The following is a 22,442-nucleotide window of genomic DNA, read 5'->3' as shown; positions in this document are numbered from 1 at the left end:
ATTCACTTTTGCTTTATAAATTTCGTATTTTAAATTTGTTAAAATTCGTTTAATATTAAATTTGAATTTACATAATGTATATCAATTCATTTTTAAAAAATATATTTATAAATGGTATTATAAAAATAATATTGAGTTTAACCTCGAGTATAAATTAAATAAAAATTAAATATTCTCGTAATCTTATTTTGGTCAAAGCTGAGTTGAAAAAGATACCCGTACGTTTACTCTCTATGATTTGTTTGAACACGTGTTTTATAATGCTTGGTTGAAAATTCTATACCCTACCAAAATCTCTTTTAACTTCACTCTCACCCAGCCACGGTCGACTGCCAACCACCAATTTTAGTTGCCTATGCCCACCAACGAATATCAAGCAACCACCACTAGTATCGGTGTCCAACGATTTGGGCTGGTAATCAAAATAATGATCAGTGACTAGCAGACACTTTGGCGATGGATTATTTGTCAATAGTATATGATTTGGATTGTTTAACGTGACATGTGTACTGTGAGAAACCACTAATGGTTGATGACTATGGCATCAATTGAGACTATGATCGTTGACCGATTGATGGTTGGTTATCGTGGATCAAAACTAACAATTGACAACGACTATCAACGTCACTTGTTGCCGATAGCTAGTGACAAACGACCGATTTGGAAATGATTGGTGGTCACCAATCATCGATACTAGTCAATGGTCACCAACCAATGTCGTCAAAGTGGTTGTTAGTTACCGATCTTCACTCTCGATGTCCACCGACGATTTGGCAACCAAACTGACAACCATCGATTACTGTCAATGACCGACTTCAACAACCACTTAAAAGTAATTATTAGTTCCTAGTAATTAATACTCATTCTTTCATGTAAATTCACGTTAATATACCAGTTTCAAGTACAAAAGTAAACTAAATAATCTGAAGATAAAAACGCTTTTCAAAAAATATAATCAAACGTATGAATATTTTAGTTGTAATAATATTTTTTTTAACGTCCCATGTGTATCAACAAATTATCGAGATTTTCTTTAATATTTTTTTTTTTATTTTCTTAAAAGATTATAAATAAATAAATAAATAAAACTCGATTAAGAGATATAAAAGCTATATAAAATAAGCTGAGGAAATAATTACCGCGAATGTGTCATGTCCATTTATATATATTTTTTAATAAAATAAAAAATAATTGACAAGTTCCTTCGGTGCCGACTCGCCGACCAACGACCGTTTGTATTATAAAATTCACACAAATATATCTTACTTTTGAGTCAATCCATTTATCCCCATTTTTTTTTTCTAAATTTAAATTTAATTTATATTTTAATTAAATTTTGCTGAAGTATTTATTTTGAAATCCGAGATGTTTTTTCGGCGCATTTTTAAAATAAAAAATCAAATAATCTTAAATTAATAATGAGTATTAATTAGTTATAATAATTTTTAAATTAAATTAAAATTAGAAAGACCGTATTAACTTCAATAATAAAAGAAAATTATAAATTAATGGAGAACGCACACACAGATGAGAAAAGGATTTAAAAAATTAAAAACTTCCGACGAATCAGAAAAGAACACGTAAGAATGGTGGTTCCATAGCTTAGCCACGACATGACATACATGTTCGAGATATATCATACATAGGAAGTGGGGACCACTTCTAACAAAACGTGGGGGCCACGTGGATACAGCGGCCAGTAACGAAAATCGAGATCGATATAAGTTTCTCGCATCGTAATGGGCCACGTCAGAGGGGAAAGGAGAAGGCGAGAGTTTAAAGATCTGTACATATCTGGAGCTATGCTCTAATTGGCCGTTGCTTTGTGGGACCCACTAAGTGCAAAAATATCTAGAGAGGCAAGATATTTTTAGGCTCTGACCGTGAATCCTGCCCGTAATTTTGCTACCCACCAATCTAACACGTGTCACACGTACGGTGAAGCAGCTCGATGCCTACCATTTCCGCCGTGGTTTTGTGTAGTATTTTATCAATTTCGAAAAATAGCCCAATTATTAATTTATTTTTTAATAAGAAAATTGTATAATTGTCGAGCAAAACAAGTAATATTAAATATGGGGTGTGACGTTAAATCACGTCCATAGTTACCTGGGAGCGTGAAGGTTTGGTCTCTTGACTCGCTCATCCAATTGTTCGTAGGCTTGAACCAACCTTTTTATAGGTCACTTGGATAAACTTTGTCTAATTTCTTATATCGTTGATATGTGACGTTATTAGTCGATTCTTACTTGGAGAGGACAAAATGGATCTTGGTTGATCCATACATGAGTTGGCCTAAAAAAGAATTGGTCGACTCGTAGAAGTTGTTCTCGAGTATCCTTAAAAAAAAAAAAAAAAAAAAAAAAAAAAAAAAAAAAAAAAAAAAAAAANGTCGTGATTATGCCATATGAGCGAGAACAAAACATGCTGAAATGATTTGTGGGAATAGTTTTCACTCTTAAAATAAGCGGTGAGTAGGTAACGTGACCATGTTGCAGGGATGTGAGAGAATGTCGGGGCCATCAGGTGTTGAATTCGAATTTTGAACCCTGATCCAAATCATAGACACGGTGCGTTACACAAATCATACCACTCTTAAGAAATAGGTTATATGATCATGTTGTAAAGATGTAGGGAAATGTCGGGACTAGACGACGAATTCGAATTTAAGTTACAGATGTTTTCTTTTTTAAGGAAAAAATGTGTCGAGTCTTTGGGAAAGTGGAATACCAAGTGGACATCGTGATTGCATATTTCATTAACTCAAAAGCATTACGATGGAAAGCATAATATTTAGATATATTATTTAAATGCCTTTTCAAATAAAAATTAAAAAATGAGAATATTGTATAACCTTTAATAACTCTATTAAAATTTATTTTTATGTTAGATCATATTTTAACGATTTGACGAGATACCATTAATATTATTCCTCTTACGATAGCCGTTCTTTGGAAGACACTCTATTTCATACACTTTATAATGATTTGTTTTCCATTTTTTAGTTTCTCGAGCCCTTAACAAATTAGTTTGGTTATTTCTGCATGACGGGTAAGACTCCTCCCAACGACGTGTCGACACAAGACACTTTTGAATCTCGAGGAGCCTAGCTTCAACTCTCAAATTCTTATTGGGACTGACGACACAAATATCATACCCTCGGGTTCATTTTCCAACTTTCTTGTTTGACTACACGCACAAAACGTGACCCTAATGCCAACTATCATTCATGACCCATGGTTTAATACCTAATTGGAGTAGAGGGTTTTACCCATTTAAGGAATATGGACGGTCTCGTTGCAAGAAATTTGCAATTTTCTTTTTGTTGGTGAGTCGGTCCACCATAGTCAAAACCCATACTCCCTTTTTGGGAGAGCCGTGATAAAATCTACAGAGACACTTTTCTATGGTCGGTCTGTCCCATTGAACCTTGTCAATTTAAACCAAAACCTTCACATTTTTGAATTAGTTATTTTTTTTAATAATAAAATAAACTTTTAAGGAAATATAAATTATTAGTAAATTAGAAGCACAAATTCATAAAATTATAATATTTATTAATAAGGTCAAATGAAGTGGAGAAGCACAAACAATAAAAATTAATTTACCATCTTTTGACTCGAATTGATTCTCGAGTGCTTCCACTTTGAAAAGTGGCCGTCCCTCTATGCATCTTTCTCCCACTAAGCTCCAATATTTAAATATTTTATAACAAAATTAAGTCAACTCTTTTTCAAGCACTTATTAATTTTAAATATTTAAATATTAAAATTGTATATAGTATACTATCAATCTCATTAATTTTACACTACGATTAAATAATTATGTCAGACAAAACAAAAAAAAAAAAAAAAAAAAAAAAAAAAAAAAAANTATATAGCTTTATTTTTATTTTTTTAATGTTTTCTTCTCAAGTTTAAGATTAAAATTGCAATAATTATTTAAGTTTGAAATCGAAGGATATTACTACTAACTAAATAGTCTCGAATTACTTGAACTAAAAAATTAGAAAAGAAAAAAAAATTGATTTTCGTCTTAACTTCACTTACTACCACAGTCAACATCTCACGAAAACTGTACATTAAAGTCAACGACTCGCGGGAAAGTGGATAAATTCATTGTAGCCACACGTGATTAAAACTCTCAAAATATCTAAGGTCAGTTATAAATACGGTTTATTCGTTATCATTTTTCAAACCAATTTATTATTTTTTCCTATATTCTTACCTTATAAAATAAAATAATTCAATCTATTGTTTTAAATACATAAAAGGTATCATTTTTTTTTTGTTAGAATAAAATCTTATAGTCGAGACTTTGAATATTTATCTTACAAGATTCTAAACCTAAAAACAATTTAATTAGTTGGATTATTATAATATTAACTAAAGTGTAACAATTAAATATTTGTCGCAAAATATTCTTTAATTTAAAAAAAAACTTTATGAATGACATAATTAATATTTTAATTTTCAAACTTTGAGTTTAAGTGAGATTTGGATGAATAAAATCGTGATTGCAAGAGAATAATATTTTGATTTGGTCGAGTAATTTTATATTTGTCATTACATACATATAATATACATATTTATAAATTTTTAAAGTAAAGTTTAGTATTAGCAAATTGAACTATAATTAATTTTAGTATGTCTGTATCATATTATATTTTCGTCACGTCATATTTAACATCTTTGTGACAACAACCTTTAACGAGGAGACACGAAAACTAGTGAAGAGAAAACGAGAAATTATTGTTTTTTTATTTAATTAAAAAAATGGTAAAGTGAATAAATTAATATTTTTGTGATATAAAAAAAAAAAAAGAAAAAAAAAGAGAAGAATAATATTTTTATGATTTTTGAGGAAATTCGCTTTTAGTTCGAATAACCATAAAAAAGAAAAGAAAAGGAAAAGGAAAAAGAAGCCACGTGGGTATGGATGTGATGTATACATGGGATGGGGGCATGCATGGACCTCTCCCGATGGGCATGACGCGGCAACTGCGCTTAGTCCCCAAGGCGAGAGGAAAATATCAGTGCCACGTATGCAGCCAACTTAAGCCTAGAGCCCTGCTAAAGATCTGTCATATCTTTCCTTCTCGCTTTCTCTCTCCTCTCTCTTCATCATTCTCTCTCTACTCTTGAACCAAAACTCAGCCGCTGAAAATAATTCTGTAAAAATCCCTATATTTTTTTTGTTTGTGTAATATCGCAATCTCAGTTGTTACAGTAATTTTTTTGCTTCCTCGGCCATCGGAGTTGCTTGTTCAGCCGCTCGTTCGACTGAAATCTTCCAGGTTTCTGTTCTATTTTGTTTTTGTTTTTTGTTTTTTGATTTTTGGCCTTTTCCTCTTTCTTTCGGGTTCTGGATGTTAATCTGGTTGAATTTTATACGATTTATCTCTCAGTCTGTGGTTCTGAATTTCCGATCTATTTTTGCGATCTCTGTACCCTGTTTTTCCGTCGAAATAGAGCTCATATGCTTCCTTAATGAAGGTCTTATGATAATATTAGGTTATAATCATAAATTTATGTGTATCGGTTTATTTTCTTTTGTAATTCTTGTCTTATTTCGGTTCATTTAGATAGAATTTCGGGTTATTTGTTTCATTTCACGTCGTTTCCTCTGATTTTATGGCTCTCTCTTTGAACAGAAATCAGATTTCTGCGTATTCTTTCGTAACTTTGAAGGCGTTGGTAGCTCTGGAGCAGATTTGAAAGGCTGGATTACTGGAAGCTTTGAGCTGCTCATACTTGTAAATTTCTTTGAAGGAGCTGCTCCAATTGCCTTGATTTTCAGTTTATTTTTATTTCAATTTTGCTAATCTTAATCGGGTGCCTATCTGGGATGTTGAGTTACGATATTTTGATTCTTGACTGGTAGCGGTGGCGTTGGACGTTAAAGCTTGAGGTTTATCTTTTGGATGGTAAATGAGAGGCTGGCGAAATTGTGGACTATTCCCAGTGGTTATTTAAGTAGACTCTTTCTTGTTCTGTATGATGGCTAGCTCATCTGAAAGGTGGATAGATCGTCTCCAGTTTTCGTCCTTGTTTTGGACTCCGCCTCGAGACGAGCAACAAAGAAAAGTGAGCCAAGTTTCCATCTCTCCAATTCACTTGAGAGTCCATTCATTTTTCAAAAACATTTTGCCTTGTTGTTGGTTTTACTTTTGTTTAGATAGTGAAACCTGGGAAAATTGTTGGTTCTTGAATGTTTGTCACATGCTTTTAGATATGATGACTCAACTTTCCTGTGAATCAAATTATATTTATTTTCATTTGAGCGGTAACTAACACGTGCTATCTTAAACCTTGGCGTTTAGGCTGAAATCACTACTTATGTTGAGTGCTTGGGTCAGTTCACATCAGAACAATTTCCGGAGGATATTGCAGAGGTTTTTCCCTTACCCGTTTTCTACTCGAATATTATACTCTCGAGAAATCCTAAGTTTTGTGGAGACTTGGGACTTTTAGTGGTTATGAGTGTAGCTTCTTGATGTGTACTCTTGCTGCAGTTAATACGTAGCCATTATCCATGGAAGGAAAAGCGCCTCATTGATGATGTCTTGGGTAAGGGCCAATCTATCTTGTCATCAGTAGTTTAATTTTCATTTCATTGTCATTAAATGTTCTACGATTGAGCACTAAATAATTGCCCTTTACCGTTGAAATTATCGTCCAGCAACTTTTGTTCTTCATCATCCGGAGCACGGACATGCGGTTATTCTTCCAATTATTTCTTGTATTATTGATGGTTCTATGGTGTATTGCAAGAGTGGTTCTCCCTTTTCATCTTTCATATCCTTATTCTGCCCGGACGCAGAGGTAATTTAAATGGTGATTTCCTACTTTATCTTCTCTTTTTAGCTTCTATTAGATTCAGAGTTGTATGTTGCCTCACATGTATTGTTTTCCTCAGCACGATTACTCTGAACAGTGGGCTCTGGCATGTGGTGAGATCTTGAGAATTTTGACTCATTATAATCGTCCCATATATAAGACGGAACAACAGAATATGGAAGGAGAAAGAAGTGGTTGTGACACCGATACAACAACCAGTGACTCTAGCAATGTGGCACCCAGCCAGACACCTTCGAATCAGGAAAGGAAGCCCTTAAGGCCCCTTTCTCCGTGGATCACAGACATATTGCTTGCAGCACCTCTAGGCATCAGAAGCGACTACTTCCGCTGGTGAGCAGTTATGTTCAAATTTTAGTATTTACATCAACGAAAGTAGTAGGACTCGGTTGGTTATCTGTCGTGCATATGCAATCATGGAAACCAATTTTGAATCTGTATGTGTACTTGGACGCTATAAAAGAGAGGGTCACCTTTTATTTCTTCAGATTCATATTTAACTAGAAGTGTTAGTAATGATATGGTAGTGGTTAAGCCTCGGACTCGACTCTGAACTTATTTGGAGTTCCAAAGATTTCAAATCCATTCGTAAGGAAAGAAATGTGTTTCAACTGTTGAAGTCCATTGAGGCTCTAAGCGTGATCGTTTTGATTTTTCTGTCAGATTATTTCACCCGATCTTACAATGATTTGCATCCGACAGGTGTAGTGGTGTTATGGGAAAATATGCAGCTGGAGAACTAAAGCCGCCTACAACTGGTTTGCCCATTATCCTTTTAACGAACTGAATGAAATTTCTTCTTTGATGTTACTTTTTTCTTCTTCCATTAATGTATTATATAAATTTATTACCCAAAAGATTGGTTAGTATTTCCATATCGAGACAAGGGCTTTCAATGCTATTTTTTTTTTCTTTCTTTCTCATAGCTACATCTCGTGGGTCTGGAAAGCATCCACAACTTGTACCGTCAACTCCAAGATGGGCGGTTGCTAATGGTGCTGGTGTTATATTAAGTGTATGTGATGAAGAAGTCGCTCGTTATGAGACTGCCACTTTAACAGCAGCAGCTGTTCCTGCACTTTTACTTCCTCCACCCACTACAGCCTTGGATGAGCATCTAGTTGCTGGCCTACCTGCTTTAGAGCCTTATGCACGTTTATTTCACAGGTCAAATTCTAATTTGGAAGAAAGAAATGAATGAATTTTTTAAATATTTTCAACTTAGCCTCAATGGCATACTCATATATTTTTTACTTAGGTATTATGCTATCGCTACTCCAAGTGCTACTCAAAGACTTCTTCTTGGGCTTCTAGAAGCACCTCCTTCATGGGCTCCCGATGCTCTTGATGCGGCTGTTCAGCTTGTAGAACTTCTTCGGGCTGCTGAAGACTACGCGTCTGGAATAAGAGTAAGCCAGTTTTAGTGTTGATGCTATTATTTTCCTTCACATACTTTCTTTTTCCTTTTCACTCCCTTGAAATTATTCACCTCTGTTGGAGATTTTGGAAAAAGAGAGAAAGGTAGAAAAGAATCGGAAAAAAGGGCAAAAAAGTTTATGCCAAAAAAGAACAATTGCTCAATTCTTGAACAAAACCTGCAAGCCAAGAATATTATGCCCCAGTAGGCTTAACATAATTGCTATCACCAGTTTTCTTAGTTACATAAAATCTTTGTCCTATGATAAAATTAAATTTTGAGCAGACATAACAACAAAAATATTCATTAACTCCTGCATCGTGATGTCCTTGGGATGCTTAGGAGTGACTAGCCTTTTATTATTTCATAAATTAAAGTTATCCATTTATTAATTTAAAGGAACCAGTTCTTATTTCCACATAAAAGCAAGCTACCCAACCAACGGATGAAAACAAAAAATGAGAATAAATTCAAGGTTTGATGGTTGATTCCCAAATATTAATGTAGTTTTAGTATCAACTGATTTTGATTATCTTTTCTGAAGATGCAAGCTAGCTGAGAAAAATAAAATTATGTCAGTCCCTTTTTTGAATTTCCACTTCATTTAATCTTCTCTCTAAAATTTAGGAGGGAAGTTATGTTGGATGGGAGTAAACAGATTTGGAAAAAAAAAAAAGAATTGTGAACAACTATATATAACAACATTCTTGTTTTGTTCCTTAAATTTGCAGGCTTCCTAGAGTCTAAGACTAGACCAATATAATAAGGCACATAATAAACTAATTTTATTCAAAATATGGTACCCATCCATAACTTCATTGAACCCAACTGCAGGGTTTGTTCCACACACGAAAAGATTTAAATGTTGAAGTGGTATAGATATGGTTCGTCTCGCTTGCTTGCATAGTTGGTAAACAGGTATACATAGTTATTGAATTCCAGGAATTATCTCCAGTTGATGGAAAAATTATCTGCTGATTGCTATTGATCGGTTAATGGATCTTCTATGTCTATATCTTCTCCTTTTTTTCATTTGTATGGATAAGATGTGATACAGTTGCTAATTGACTCGTCATGTTTCTATTTCATCTATATCTTAATCGAAGTTTATTTACTGCAGCTTCCTAGGAACTGGATGCACTTGCATTTCTTACGTGCCATAGGAACTGCAATGTCAATGCGAGTCGGTATTGCTGCTGACGCTGCAGCAGCGTTACTTTTCCGGATACTCTCCCAACCTGCATTGCTTTTTCCTCCTTTGAGGCAAGTTGAGGGAGCTGAAATTCAACACGAACCATTGGGTGATTATATATCGTCCTACCGGAGACAGGTACCTGTTGGACTGCACTTAACACAAAATTATAACTTGGGATGTTATGAATGCTCGTCTGTTACAATTATTATAGTTTCTAACATTCAAGCTATATTGGCTTATTCCAGATAGAAGTTCCAGCAGCAGAAGCGACAATTGAAGCAACTGCCCAAGGGATTGCATCCATGCTTTGTGCCCATGGTCTGGAAGTTGAATGGAGAATCTGTACCATTTGGGAAGCTGCTTATGGCTTGATTCCGTTAAGTTCTTCTGCAGTTGATCTTCCAGAAATTGTTGTTGCAACGCCACTACAACCTCCCCTATTGTCTTGGAATCTGTACATACCACTTCTTAAGGTCCTTGAATATCTTCCTCGTGGCAGTCCATCCGAAGCATGTCTGATGAAGATATTTGTTGCTACGGTAGAAGCGATTCTTCAAAGAGCATTTCCATCCGAGACTTCATCAGAGCGTACAAGGAAACTCAAATATCTTTCTGGAATTGGCTGTGCCTCTAAAAACCTTTCACTATCGGAGCTCCGGATGATGGTTCACTCTCTTTTCTTAGAATCGTGTGCCTCTGAAGAGCTTGCTTCACGTTTACTTTTTATTGTGTTAACTGTTTGTGTAAGTCATGAAGCTCAATCGAACGGAAGAAAGAAAAGAAGAAGCGATAGTGGGAATTTTCAGGAAGAAGAAAGGGTTGAGCCCGATCAAGACATGTCCAGAAAAAGAAAAGAAACAAAAAGTAGGATGAATAAACAAGGACCTGTATCAGCTTTTGATTCTTATGTTCTTGCTGCTGTTTGTGCTCTTGCTTGTGAACTGCAGCTATTTCCATTGATGTCACGGGGAAGGAAGCATTCGAGTTTCAAAAGTTTGCAAGATGTGGCCAAGTTAGTCAAAATAAATGGATCTTCTTTTGAACTTCAAAGTAGTATTGACTCGGCAATTCGCCATACTCACAGAATCTTATCAATTTTGGAGGCTCTCTTTTCCCTGAAGCCTTCATCTCTCGGAACATCCTGGAGTTACAGTTCAAATGAAATAGTTGCTGCTGCTATGGTTGCTGCTCATGTTTCAGAACTATTTCGACGGTCAAGAGCTTGCATGCATGCGCTCTCCGTTTTGATGCGGTGCAAGTGGGACGAAGAAATTTACACCCGGGCTTCATCGCTTTACAACCTCATTGATATTCACAGCAAAGCTGTTGCATCTATTGTCAATAGGGCTGAGCCATTAGAAGTGCACTTAGTGCATGCACCAACTTCTGAATACTCTTGTGTGTCTTCAGCAGGCCGAAAGCCAACTCAACACGATGACCATGTCTACTTCGAGACTGGACAGCAATCTGTCCCTAAATCCGAAGAGTCATGCCATGTTAGATCGAAACTTTCATTTGAAAGAGCATCAGATTCAAATGTTGACTTGGAAAACACGTTGGGAAAGCGTATAGCGAGTTTCCAGTTAGATGCTTCTGAACTCGCAAATTTTCTCACAATTGATAGGCATATAGGATTCAATGGATGTGCACAAATTCTCTTGAGATCAGTTCTGGCAGAGAAGCAAGAGTTATGTTTCTCCGTTGTTTCACTTTTATGGCACAAGTTAATTGCGACCCCCGAAATTCAACCCAGTGCGGAAGGCACGTCTGCTCTGCAGGGATGGAGACAGGTAAGCTAACTTCTGCCTTCTTTCTGTCCATTGTAAGCAAGGATTATGACTGACAAATATGCTTCAATTTTATAGGTAGTCGATGCATTATGCAATGTTGTATCTGCATCCCCAGCAAAAGCAGCTGCAGCTGTTGTGCTTCAGGTTTATTTTCTAGTCAACTTGTTTATTGCTTCAATTTATTCTTATATCATTTTCATTAGAACTATCACGATTCCTATTCGTGGTAAATAAATGTGTTAATGCCATCAATTTTTTTATAATAGCGGAGAACGCCTTTTCCCATGTAGCAAAAAATTGTGCTAGGCGAACGATTTATGGCTTTATCTCTATTGAATGCTTCATGTATTATAGTTGAGTTTATTGCTTTCTGGGATTGTCAGGCTGATAAAGAATTCCAGCCTTGGATTGCTAAAGATGATAACCAAGGGCAGAAGATGTGGAGAATCAACCAGCGGATCATCAAATTGATTGTTGAACTCATGAGAAATCATGATACGCTGGAATCATTAATAACTTTAGCAAGCGCATCCGACCTTCTTTTACGTGCTACAGATGGAATGCTGGTAGACGGAGAAGCTTGCACTTTGCCCCAACTCGAGGTGAATATAAAATTCTGACCTCACGACTTTACGTGGGCATAAAGGGGGAAAGGTTCGGGATAAAAACAAAGCAACCTATACTCTTAAGAGGTGAAAAATCAAAGAGATGGGAGGGAGGAACAATTGAACACTGAAGATAAGATACATTTTAGTTGTAACACTATGAACTTAGTTGCTTGTTGGTATTTAAATTTCTCATTTATATGGACAGCTCCTGGAAGCAACAGCTCGAGCAGTTCGACCTGTGCTGGAGTTGGGAGAATCCGGGTTGTCCATCGCAGACGGTCTTGCCAACCTTTTGAAGGTAATTTTTTTCTTTTTTCGAGTGGTTGCTCAAATAAATTTTGATTCAAGGAAACTTGACATCATGATTAGACTTGTTAAATTGATTATGCCCCTAAAATCAGAAATCATAACCCAATTGTCAATAAACTGCACGTTGATAGAAATGAACTTGTTCATACAGTGTCGCCTACCAGCTACGGTTCGGTGCCTTTCTCATCCAAGTGCACATGTCCGTACTTTGAGTACATCAGTTCTTCGCGATATTCTGCAAACTGGTTCATATGTCGGTAGATCCGCACATAAGAACATAAACGGTGTTCACAGTTCATCTTTTCAGTACTTTGACATGGAAGCCATTAACTGGAAAGATGACCTTGAAAAATGCTTAACTTGGGAAGCTCATAGTCGACTCGTAACTGGAATGCCCATCGAGGGTCTTCACGTTGCTGCCAAGGAATTAGGGTGCTCTATTTCTTTGTGAAATTAACTCGGGCATTGGCTGCAAATTTACTCGGGGACGATAGGCGAGAGGCTTACATAGAGAAATAGTAAGTATTGATTGATTCGAAAGAAGCGGGTTTCGTATTATTAGCTACTACTACTAGGCTTTCTCATTCTGTTTGAGAAATAAAACCTCATAATGTCATCATAGTTCCTTATTCTGGCCAGAGGTTGGTACTTTTTCATATGATGAAATGATCATGTACAGTACAGTAACACTATGACAGAGTAACCAAGTCCCTCACCTATCTTGTTATCTAGTTGTATCTGTTTTGTATGTGTTATAAACCCTGTGTTATTTCAGTGATTGGTCTGGTCGGTCTAGCACATGTAATTTGGATCTTCTTACCCATCAAATGAATTAAGAGTAGCATGAACTTGTTGGCACTGCTCTATCTTCTGTTATTTTCTGTTTCTCCAGGTAAATTCTTCATATGTTATCTCCATTTCATTCCTAATGGATCTCACACCCGGTCGGTTTTGCAGCTATGCCAAATAAGGATTCTTATAAGGTTCGTATAATATGTTCATGCCACGGTGTCGTCGGTTTTGGTGTCATTTGATAGTTTAGTCATGGCAGCAAATGGTTTTGAACAAGACCTGGCTATGCTCGGGCCATTTCTAGTATGGTCGATCTCGGTTCCCATGTGATCCTGATGTTCAGTTCCTCGTTCTTTCCCGAGTTGAGACGAACACTTCCGAGCTAATCATCAGTCCGGAGTAGGCAAGTTTGATGGGAGTGACCAATTGGGATGGCTTTTGGAACACAAAGATGTGATCAGTATGTTGCACACAGGTGCTGAAGGCTATGAGATATGGAGCCGGTGTCATTTTATACTATTTGTTTTATATCTGACTCTAATTGTGGTGCTAAAAAGTTGAAAGTTCTTAACCCATCTATAAGATATTTAGTTAATTTATTATAAGAATAATATTATTTTGGAATATATGAAATATGGTATTCTGGCTTTTAAGAAAAATTCACATATTTTGTTTAAACATTGGTATTAAGGTTGGTGGTTTGATTTTAATTTTAAATATTAAATTTAAAAAATTGATTTAGAAAATGTGCCAATGTTGAGTTGCTATAAAGTTAACTATTAACGAAAACGAAGAGTATAAAGTTTAAATTTGTATCTAAAATGCTATGACCAATGGTATGGTGGTCGTCGGTAGTAGGTGGTAATTGGTGGTGGGCAACGACAATTGTCATGGTAAGGTGGTCGTCACAGTAGGTGGTGACTGGTGGTGGGCAACTGCCATGGTATGGTGGTCGTCGGCAGTAGGTGGTGACTGGTGGTGGGCAACTCTGGTCGGCGACAACCTCGAATCATTGTCCAATGCTACAATTAAACGCTTAATAAGTCAATATATAAAAAAAAAAAGAATAGTGGTAAATATCTCATTAAAGTATAATTTGTATAAATTAGAATATCCAAAATGGTAGAAATTATAACTATGCAAAAAAGTAAGAAAAATTACCAATAAATTCAATTTTCAATTGAGTTAAAAAAAAAAAATTGAAAACGTGAATTTATAACTTCATTCCCCCATCCAATTGCGGCGCCTGCCCATTCGTATACGTCACCACGTCTTCATCACACCAAAATAAATTCTCGAGTGGGCTTGGCCTTANAGATCTTAAACGAAAACCAGGCCTGTAAATGGGCCAGATCTTAAACGAAAACCAGGCCTGTAAATGGGCCGAGTTCAAAATGTCCTGAACAGGCATTTATGAAATTCATTTAAAAGGGTAAAGTAGGCTTTTCACAGAAACAATCAACCCTAGAAGGAAAAATAGGCCTAATATAAAACCCTAATTTTCGGCTTCTTTCACCAGGTAAGTCGTGAGTTTTGTTGCAGCCTCTGGGAGAAGAAGCATCAGGACGAAGCCGCTCGCCGTCTGCCGTCAAAATGGTGAACCTCGATGCCTTATTTTCTTCACCATTGTTGTACTATTTCTTCTCCTTAATCGGATCAACCTCTATCTCTTTACGAACTTCTCAATGTTTTCTTTTTATCGTCGATACAGTCGTTGGTTGCTAACGAAGATTTCCAGCACATTTTGCGTGTGCTCAACACTAATGTCGATGGGAAGCAGAAGATTATGTTCGCTCTTACTTCCATCAAAGGTATTGGAAGGCGTCTCGCCAACATGGTCTGCAAAAAAGCCGATGTTGACATGAACAAAAGGTATTCTTTTGCTTGTTCATGTTATTGATCCATGAGATCGTAAGGAGATCTCTTTTTTGTAGTCCAAGTTAATCAGATATGTTTTCATTAGGTTTATGTTCGTAAACAGATTGTTTTTAGAACAGTTCCACAAGCTCATACTTGTTTACAATGCTGTATTTGCTCGATATTCTGTGTTTGTGGTGTCAAGATCCAAATTAAAGATTAACGTAGTTCGCATTTTGCTAGGATTTAAGGTACCTAATGTAGTTTAGGAGTATCATGAGAGACAAATAAGGCGACTGAGTTCATGTTCTTCTGCCTATGCAGCAGCAATAATGTTTTTCAATGGATTCGTATTCAATCTAAACGTTGATTGTTTAGGATATAATCTTGGTAGTTTATCGTTGATGATTTGTTGTTTATATTTGTGTAATCTCCCTTAATATATTTTTTAGAAATGTGTTCTTCTGACTTCAGGGCTGGTGAATTAACTGCGGCCGAGCTGGACAATCTCATGGTGGTTGTTGCGAACCCCCGACAGTTCAAAATTCCTGACTGGTTTTTGAATAGACAGAAGGACTACAAGGATGGTAAGTACTCACAGGTGGTATCGAATGCTCTCGACATGAAGCTGAGAGACGACTTGGAGCGATTGAAGAAGATCAGGTGATTCTTATTAGCAACAACATATGTTTTTGCTTTCATTGAGCACACAATATTAGATTATAAGGCTCTTTAAACTGTTAACTTTATTGCCATTTGACATTGTTAGTTGTCTATCCGTCCCGTCAAGATATAATGTATTAGTAATTTTCCGTTTAGAAACCGGAAAGGATAATCTTCGCCGAAGTAGAAAGTTTCCTAATGGATCAACCAAGTTTTGAAGTTGTCGATCCTTTACTATGGTGTATATACGTAATCTCAAAGTATTTATGGTTGTTGGAAGAAGGCTTAGATAGATTGTCCCTGATAAATTCGAGCGAACAATATGAGTAAGACGCCGGGACAGAGCTTTGTATCCACTTACCATTGTAAAACCTCTGCTTACGACTGTTGTGATCATCTTCTCTACTTTTGATAAATGTTCGAGTACGATGCCAGGGCAGAGCATTGTTTATCTTTTACTCTTTCTGGCCTGATTCTGATGATGCAAACTCGACCTATTCTCTTAATACTAAGCTCGGTGATATAATCGTGTGCAGGAACCACCGTGGGCTGAGGCACTACTGGGGTCTTCGTGTCCGTGGTCAGCACACTAAGACTACTGGTCGCCGAGGGAAGACTGTTGGTGTCTCGAAGAAGCGTTAATAATCTTAATCCCTTTCTAATCTTGCAAGCGATTTTTCGGTTGGATGAAATACTAGATGAATGTTATTAGTGTTTTGAGATTTTGGGTTTGGATCTCTTTGGATTTTGGCTTGGGTTTTTGAAACCTTTGGCCAGCTTATATTTCATTTCGCTCATTCATTTTTGCTCGTTATAATAGAGATTGAAATCCCATTTGAGTTTTATTATTTATCTTCTCCATCATCCATCTGTGTTTGAGTTTTAATTTAGTATTGTTATTGAATATTATGTTTTTTTTTCAAATTTATATTTGATAACTGTTTTTATTCCTAAGCATAAATAAATATATTAATTTTGGAAAAAGATTTTAGAAAAATATATTAATTTTCCTTCATAATTTTAATGTGTTTTAATTATAAATATGTATATAATTTTTATTTTTTTGCATAATATTATTTAATCAACTTATTAGTATGTCAATTAATATTAAACTAAAAATAAATTTTAAATGTTGATTATGCAGTTCATAGCTTCACGTAAGCCACAATATTGGAAATTTGTGCTTTGTTATTTCTAAATTCAACATTTTAATTTCTAATATTTTATGGTACCCTGCAATAATTTATCTATGAGGAAATGTGTTCGTTTTAATTTTTGTAATTTAAAATTTAGATTTCTATCCAGAAGTTTTAAATTATAATCTTTAAACTGATGAGTGAATTATTTTAAAATTTTGTTGCTAATATATAACTACTTCCACTTAATTCTATTTAAAATCAACTCAAAACTATTTTATGCAAAATAAATGTCAAAGTTATTTTATCTAAGAAAGTTCTAAATTTACAAATGTCTAAATTAAGTTTCAGATTTTAATTAATTTTATTATTTTTTGAAAAACAGTCTTTGGTAAAATAAATGTCAAGGTTGATTTTATGAGCTTTTTTCTCCTAATAAAAGATGTCAAGCCAACAGACCGCCTGTTGGGTTTGAATCAAAATGTTTATGGCCAAAATTAGTAGTAGCTGTGATTGTGATAACAATTAAAGAAAAAATGAAAATTCCAAGAACACTTCCCTATCCTGAATTACACAATGCCGCTCTCTGAGAAATCGAATACTCTGGAAAAGAAAAAAAAGAAATTTAGAGAAATAGAGGGATGAATAAATATGAGAAATATGGATCGTCATTCTAAACTCAGCAAATTAAATTAAAAATTTTCTTTATGGAATGAGCCAACTCTCCTTTAGACCTTCCCCTCATGTTCAGTAGAATCTGTTAAACCACCACCATGTTTCGGTTGTCTAGACGTCGGGAGCGTGTGGGTTCGACGTTCTTTTCCACCAGGTTTCGACGAGGCGTTACCGTACCAGATCATCCCAATGACAGCTATTATCATTCCCAAAACTACCTGCATATTAAGCCCCTCCTTCCCAAAGAAGAAGAATCCCATTACCAAGACAAGGATTGTCTTCATGTGGCCAAGAACTTGAAATGACACAGCTGTGAATCTGCCTATGCAGATGAACTGGCTGAGATTGGTCCCCACGGCAATGGTGCAGGACAGAATTATGAATATCTGTGAAATGTGCCAAATGGGTAAGTGTTGAGCAATCAAGTTCATGAGGAATAAAAGTGGTTTTCAAGTAATACGTAAACTTACGGTAGAGGCTAAGTTGTAGTTATATTGGTCTATCCTTTTGGTTGTCAACCAGTAGTCGAGAAACGGTCCGATCAGTAGAAGAGACCCGGCCTGAGCTGGTGCTGTATGTCCTAACAGGTTGAAGGAACTGAGCGAATACTTCCGTTGGAGGAAATGCACATACTGCATGTCAAAGTTTAATCAAATTCAATATTGTTACAAGGAATTTGGAGAAAGGTTGCCATTCTTTTGTGTGTGTGTTTAGGAATTGGATGTGCATGCAAGGTGATTCTTAGTTAGAAACGAGTGGTGGGTATTTATGCTTTCTGTTCCAAAAAGAAATCTACAAGCATGATCTGGAAACAAAGAAGATTTAGGGATAAATGTTAAGAGGAATGTGAATAACTCACGTATTGCTGCAGAGAAGTGCTCCATACGGCGATAATGGCAGCAATAAAGCCTCTGGTATTAACACTGACATCAGTTACAGTGCATACTCCAACACCCAAGAGAACAACTCCAATGCTCAGCTTCGTGTCTCTGGAGTACCGAATCTTGTCCAAGACCACTTCCAACAAGCAAGAGACGGGTATCATACTTAGCTTTGCAATCTGACAACAGAACAAGATCGGTATGAAATTTGAGAACAGTTATGATACTCCAAGAAAACAGTAAGGCTTACTAAGAGTTGAATTTACCTGATAAAATCCCACTGAATTCCACATCAGGCTAACATTCATTCCAACAATAGAGAAGTTGGCAAATAGTACAAACTTTAGAAGCTCTGGTAGAGGGAGGTGGGAGGGTTGAATATACCCCAGCCACCTTAGAATAACAGTCATCAGTGTGGTTGTCGCAAAATGCAAACCTGTTAAAGTTGTGGCTGCAAGATATTGTTGTATGCATAATTAGAAAAAGAACATGAATCAAATTATACGATCACTACTACGATCTACAGTTTAAAACCACCAATTACCAAACTTCACAATCACACTTCAAACTTAAGAGGCTCATATCCCATACCTACCTTTTCTAGGTTCATTGCCAAACTAGAGCAATTGGATTGAAATGTTTTACCGGTTTCTTTCTTATATACAATATATTAGTTTAAGCTTTTTCAACAATTTTCCATTGAACTTAAATTCAAAAAGTGCTCAAAGCAATAATGCACATACAGCATTCCCCCCCAACACATGTTTAATATACCAACATGAATTAACAAGATTAGTAATGAGATCACTTGTGTGTTTCCTAACACTATCACTCAACTGTTTTACACAGGGTAAATAAAACTCTCACTCGTTCAATGCATCAGTTAGTCTATCTTCAAGATTAATGCTCAACCGTATTCCAACTGATGTTTGATTCATGCCACACGACATGATTCTCTACCAATTTCCATTCACATACTTTTTTTGTTAAAAAAAGTAAACGAGCTGAAGCTCACTTAGAACGGATAACATTATGGAATGAAGTTATTTAGGTGAAATGAATAGTTTTAGAAAACTCCAAAAACATATATCCAGTTATTGGTAAGCAATAACAATCAGCTGCAACGTTTAATTACAAGCACCTATCCCTCGTATTCTACAACCAACCTATTTTTTAGCTAAGCCGCTTGGTGAGCTTTACTTAATCTCCTTGGCTTTTGTTTGGGAAGAAATTTTCTAGTCATCGCATTTTCTAGCTAATCTAAGAATTTTATAATAGGGAGAGCACCTAACACATGCATATCAGTTTTTCATTTCTACCCCTTTTTAAACTTATTTATATGTATAATTTATGACTATAGCCATGTATGCAGATTACAGCTATGTTTCCTACTAGGATAAACTGAAGATATGGATTTTAATTTTGCTTTAAGAAGGAAAGCAAGTGTGCAAATTTAGACAGTGGATGAAACTTGAGAGTGTTATTATTTCTCAAGCAATCGCATAGACAGCACCAGAAAACAAGCAGAAGTACTGAAGATAGCAGGAACCTTCTTAAACAGGAAATGATAAGACTAATAATGGAAACAGAGGAGAATGCCGATCATAGACCAAACTTGCAAATAAGAGAACGTCACTAAACTCTCAAGCAACCATGTACAATTTCAGAAAATAACCCCTAATAGCTACATGCTAAAGAAACAGACATGATGAACACAAGGAAGATACAGATAATTGAAACGGAAGCGATGAAGAAAATAATTACCGAAGCTGAAGCCATACGTAGCCATAAGAGCCTTATTCACGATTATAATTCCAACAGATGTTACAACGTTAAACATCCAAGCGGCTGCATCTACAGCCGCTTTCTTGTCAGCTTTGCTAGATGGAGCCATTTTCACAAAATTTTCTTTTATGTCTTCTGCGAAAACCTTTATCCCTCAGCTTCCATGAAATTCGATCGCATCTACACAAATTCCATAGTTTACAGCAGAAGTAACGAGATATACTGTAAATCCAAACATCATCAAGTCAGAAACTAAAAAAACGTAGAACTCGCACCGATTACACATTATCAGCAGTAGAAAATTCATCCTAATCAAACAAGTCGACAATAATACAACAGATCCAGCAAGAAGAAAAAAAACGTAATCAATGCAGAACGAAACAGCGCCATCAAAACGCGATATTAAAGCCGAAACAGATCTAAATAGAAAATGAAAATCAAAGGCAGACACAGAAGATCAAAAATCAAAGAATTGAGCAAAAGCAAACACAGATCCATCGCCGATTCAACCAAACACAAACCAAATCACACTCCACCACTCCACAATCACATGAAAACAGAATTTAGAATCAGAAGAAACGGCACATACCGTCAAATCGATGGAAGCATGAGCGCACGGTGTGGCTGAAGAAACGGTGAGGAAGAGTGACAGAGAGGAGAGGTCAGTTAGGGCAGATTGAAATGGAGAAGCTCAGAGTTAGGATTTCGAACGAGTATGGATTTTATTGACTGAGAGTTAGCGTTTGTGAGATTCAGAGTTTTTTTTTTCTTTTCCTTTTTCTTCCCCTTCTTTTTTGGATGTGTTTTGATTTGTAAGAAATAGAAATGGAAATGGAAATGGAAGCGGCAGGGGGTGGGCGGGCAGAAGGTCAGTTGCCCAATAAAGGGCTGGTGGCAAGATTTTGATGCCCACGATTTCCTAGTTTGGGCTCTCGTGGGGCCCACTCCCTCACTCCGCCTTATAGCGTGTTAACACGTGTTACCACCTTTTTTGCTTTGAGTTCTCCATCTATTATTATTTTTATTTAATTAGTAAATATCTATTTAACCTATTATATATTTATTTATTAGTTTAGAAAATAAATAAATATATTTATTTGTTTTTTTAAGGATGTTAAAATATTTATATTTAAAAATTTAAAAATTATGCTAGTAGAATATTATATTATATTTTTTACGAGATAGTATTAATTTTATCATATAAAATATGTCGTAATATATATAATAGACAAAATATTATGGGAGGAATTCAATCCCCGTGATTTTCACGAGGGAAATCTTTGATTTTTACAAAAAAAAATAATTGAAAATTTTGAGGTTATAACATATAATCTCGAACGAAATGTCAAAATTTTAAGGTATTTCATTCTCGAGCAGAGAATTTTGATCATAGGTCTTAATTATTCTAACTCGAACAAAAATTTGGTGCTAAAAAAGTGATTGAGAAACTAAAAAAACCGACTAATAATTTTTATTGATGATTTTAATATATCGAAAAAAACCATATAAAAAAATTTCATCATAAAATAGGCAACTAGAATAAATTTTCATCATTTTTTAGTATAATTGGTAAAAATATATTAAAGCCTAATTTTAGCAAAGTGATTTTATCACTCAAATCTAATTTTATTTAGACAAATAATAAATCAATTTCTTAAGTATTTTCAATTTTAGGAACGAGAAAAATATTATTTAATGGTAGCAATTTGGTAAATTTCTCTATCATGTAATAATTTAATGACAATTATATATAATAATTTTTTATTTTTTCTTTATTTTTTTTAATAAATATGAATTCGATCATGGCTTGTGATTCTCTTGTCCCATGTCCTCCCGCAAAGTAGTCAGCTGGCAACTCTCCACGCGTCATAGGAATGAAGAGCTCATGTGAAATAATATTCGACAATTAATAACCATATATTATATTATATTATATGCTTATACAATTATATGAAGCATATTAAATATTACATTAATCGTTGATGTCACGTTCATTATTCAATCTTATAAAACCCCTCGAATTTATATGATATATCTCAATTTAAAAAATATATTAAAGAGAAACATACACACCCATCAACGACGTAATAAAATATCATCGGAGACATTTTTGCAACCCGACATCACTGATAGATGATGTCTATTATTCATATTAACGCGTATACGAGTTAAAATATCATATCATCGTGAAGGTTTGTTACTCCTATCAATAGAATCACGGTCGTGACCTTATTTTAACTTAGTCATGCAGTAATGACTAGGGTGTCGAATAAGAAGCCTCGAAAATGCACTACAGAGAATATGAGTCGTCTAAATAGTGCTAAACAGATAGATACAATGGTGTATTTTATTTGGAAGATGTGCTTAAAGCGAACAATATTATAAAATTAAATTTATCTCTAAAATTATAAAAATAAATTCTTATGATAAAATTAAATTTTATCTATAAAATTTCGTATTAAAAAAAAAAAAAAAAA

At 35.2% G+C, this 22,442-nt stretch overlaps 3 protein-coding genes across 6 annotated transcripts; 2 read left to right on the top strand and 1 right to left on the bottom strand.

The window, feature by feature from the left end:
• Window positions 1–5,081: 5,081 nt before the first annotated feature.
• On the top strand, window positions 5,082–13,543 carry LOC111808293 (protein GIGANTEA). 3 transcript variants are annotated; one of them, XR_002817045.1, is made up of 17 exons: window positions 5,082–5,296; window positions 5,654–5,755; window positions 5,884–6,086; window positions 6,323–6,394; window positions 6,515–6,569; window positions 6,682–6,824; window positions 6,919–7,190; window positions 7,560–7,615; window positions 7,784–8,024; window positions 8,116–8,266; window positions 9,395–9,604; window positions 9,715–11,259; window positions 11,335–11,403; window positions 11,643–11,861; window positions 12,073–12,165; window positions 12,328–12,694; window positions 13,134–13,543. XR_002817045.1 is itself a non-coding variant. In XM_023694185.1 (16 exons), exons 3-16 carry the CDS (start codon window positions 5,997–5,999, stop codon window positions 12,625–12,627), a joined length of 3,516 nt encoding a protein of 1,171 aa, XP_023549953.1. In that variant the 5' UTR covers window positions 5,082–5,296; window positions 5,654–5,755; window positions 5,884–5,996; the 3' UTR covers window positions 12,628–13,042. The 3 variants fall into 3 exon arrangements, 1 of the variants encoding a protein (XP_023549953.1); XR_002817046.1 differs by having other exon boundaries at window positions 13,069–13,543; XM_023694185.1 differs by lacking the exon at window positions 13,134–13,543 and having other exon boundaries at window positions 12,328–13,042.
• A 901-nt stretch (window positions 13,544–14,444) lies between these two features.
• Window positions 14,445–16,349, top strand: LOC111809441 (40S ribosomal protein S18-like). Its single transcript, XM_023695906.1, has 4 exons — window positions 14,445–14,564; window positions 14,680–14,840; window positions 15,300–15,488; window positions 16,025–16,349. The coding sequence occupies exons 1-4, from the start codon at window positions 14,562–14,564 to the stop codon at window positions 16,128–16,130; spliced, it is 459 nt and encodes a 152-aa protein (XP_023551674.1). The 5' UTR covers window positions 14,445–14,561; the 3' UTR covers window positions 16,131–16,349.
• Window positions 16,350–17,112: 763 nt separating this feature from the next.
• LOC111809162 (UDP-rhamnose/UDP-galactose transporter 6) lies at window positions 17,113–20,785 on the bottom strand. Of its 2 annotated transcripts, none has more exons than XM_023695538.1 (6): window positions 20,555–20,785; window positions 19,945–20,187; window positions 18,447–18,631; window positions 18,159–18,359; window positions 17,770–17,931; window positions 17,113–17,685 (listed from the first exon to the last, which is right to left on the bottom strand). In XM_023695538.1, the coding sequence occupies exons 2-6, from the start codon at window positions 20,072–20,074 to the stop codon at window positions 17,353–17,355; spliced, it is 1,011 nt and encodes a 336-aa protein (XP_023551306.1). In that variant the 5' UTR covers window positions 20,075–20,187; window positions 20,555–20,785; the 3' UTR covers window positions 17,113–17,352. The 2 variants fall into 2 exon arrangements, with proteins under 2 accessions (XP_023551306.1, XP_023551307.1); XM_023695539.1 differs by having other exon boundaries at window positions 19,945–20,145.
• Window positions 20,786–22,442: the final 1,657 nt, after the last annotated feature.

The sequence above is a fragment of the Cucurbita pepo genome, chromosome LG13 (genome assembly GCF_002806865.2).
Source record: "Cucurbita pepo subsp. pepo cultivar mu-cu-16 chromosome LG13, ASM280686v2, whole genome shotgun sequence".
NCBI classification, from domain to species: domain Eukaryota; kingdom Viridiplantae; phylum Streptophyta; class Magnoliopsida; order Cucurbitales; family Cucurbitaceae; genus Cucurbita; species Cucurbita pepo.
This window is presented reverse-complemented; position numbering and strand designations above follow the sequence as displayed.

What these genes read in the sequence shown, in the direction of transcription:
- LOC111808293 (XM_023694185.1), top strand. Translation starts at nt 5,997, where the DNA reads ATGATGGCTAGCTCATCTGAAAGGTGGATAGATCGTCTCCAGTTTTCG. An exon ending in AGAAGCGACTACTTCCGCTG is followed by an intron (nt 7,191 to 7,559) that starts GTGAGCAGTTAT and finishes TGCATCCGACAG; the next exon opens with GTGTAGTGGTGTTATGGGAA. An exon ending in GTCTTGCCAACCTTTTGAAG is followed by an intron (nt 12,166 to 12,327) that starts GTAATTTTTTTC and finishes TTGTTCATACAG; the next exon opens with TGTCGCCTACCAGCTACGGT.
- LOC111809441 (XM_023695906.1), top strand. An exon ending in GATGTTGACATGAACAAAAG is followed by an intron (nt 14,841 to 15,299) that starts GTATTCTTTTGC and finishes TTCTGACTTCAG; the next exon opens with GGCTGGTGAATTAACTGCGG. An exon ending in GAGCGATTGAAGAAGATCAG is followed by an intron (nt 15,489 to 16,024) that starts GTGATTCTTATT and finishes AATCGTGTGCAG; the next exon opens with GAACCACCGTGGGCTGAGGC.
- LOC111809162 (XM_023695538.1), bottom strand. Translation starts at nt 20,074, where the DNA reads ATGGCTCCATCTAGCAAAGCTGACAAGAAAGCGGCTGTAGATGCAGCC. An exon ending in GCACTTCTCTGCAGCAATAC is followed by an intron (nt 17,932 to 18,158) that starts GTGAGTTATTCA and finishes TTTGACATGCAG; the next exon opens with TATGTGCATTTCCTCCAACG. An exon ending in ACTACAACTTAGCCTCTACC is followed by an intron (nt 17,686 to 17,769) that starts GTAAGTTTACGT and finishes CACATTTCACAG; the next exon opens with ATATTCATAATTCTGTCCTG.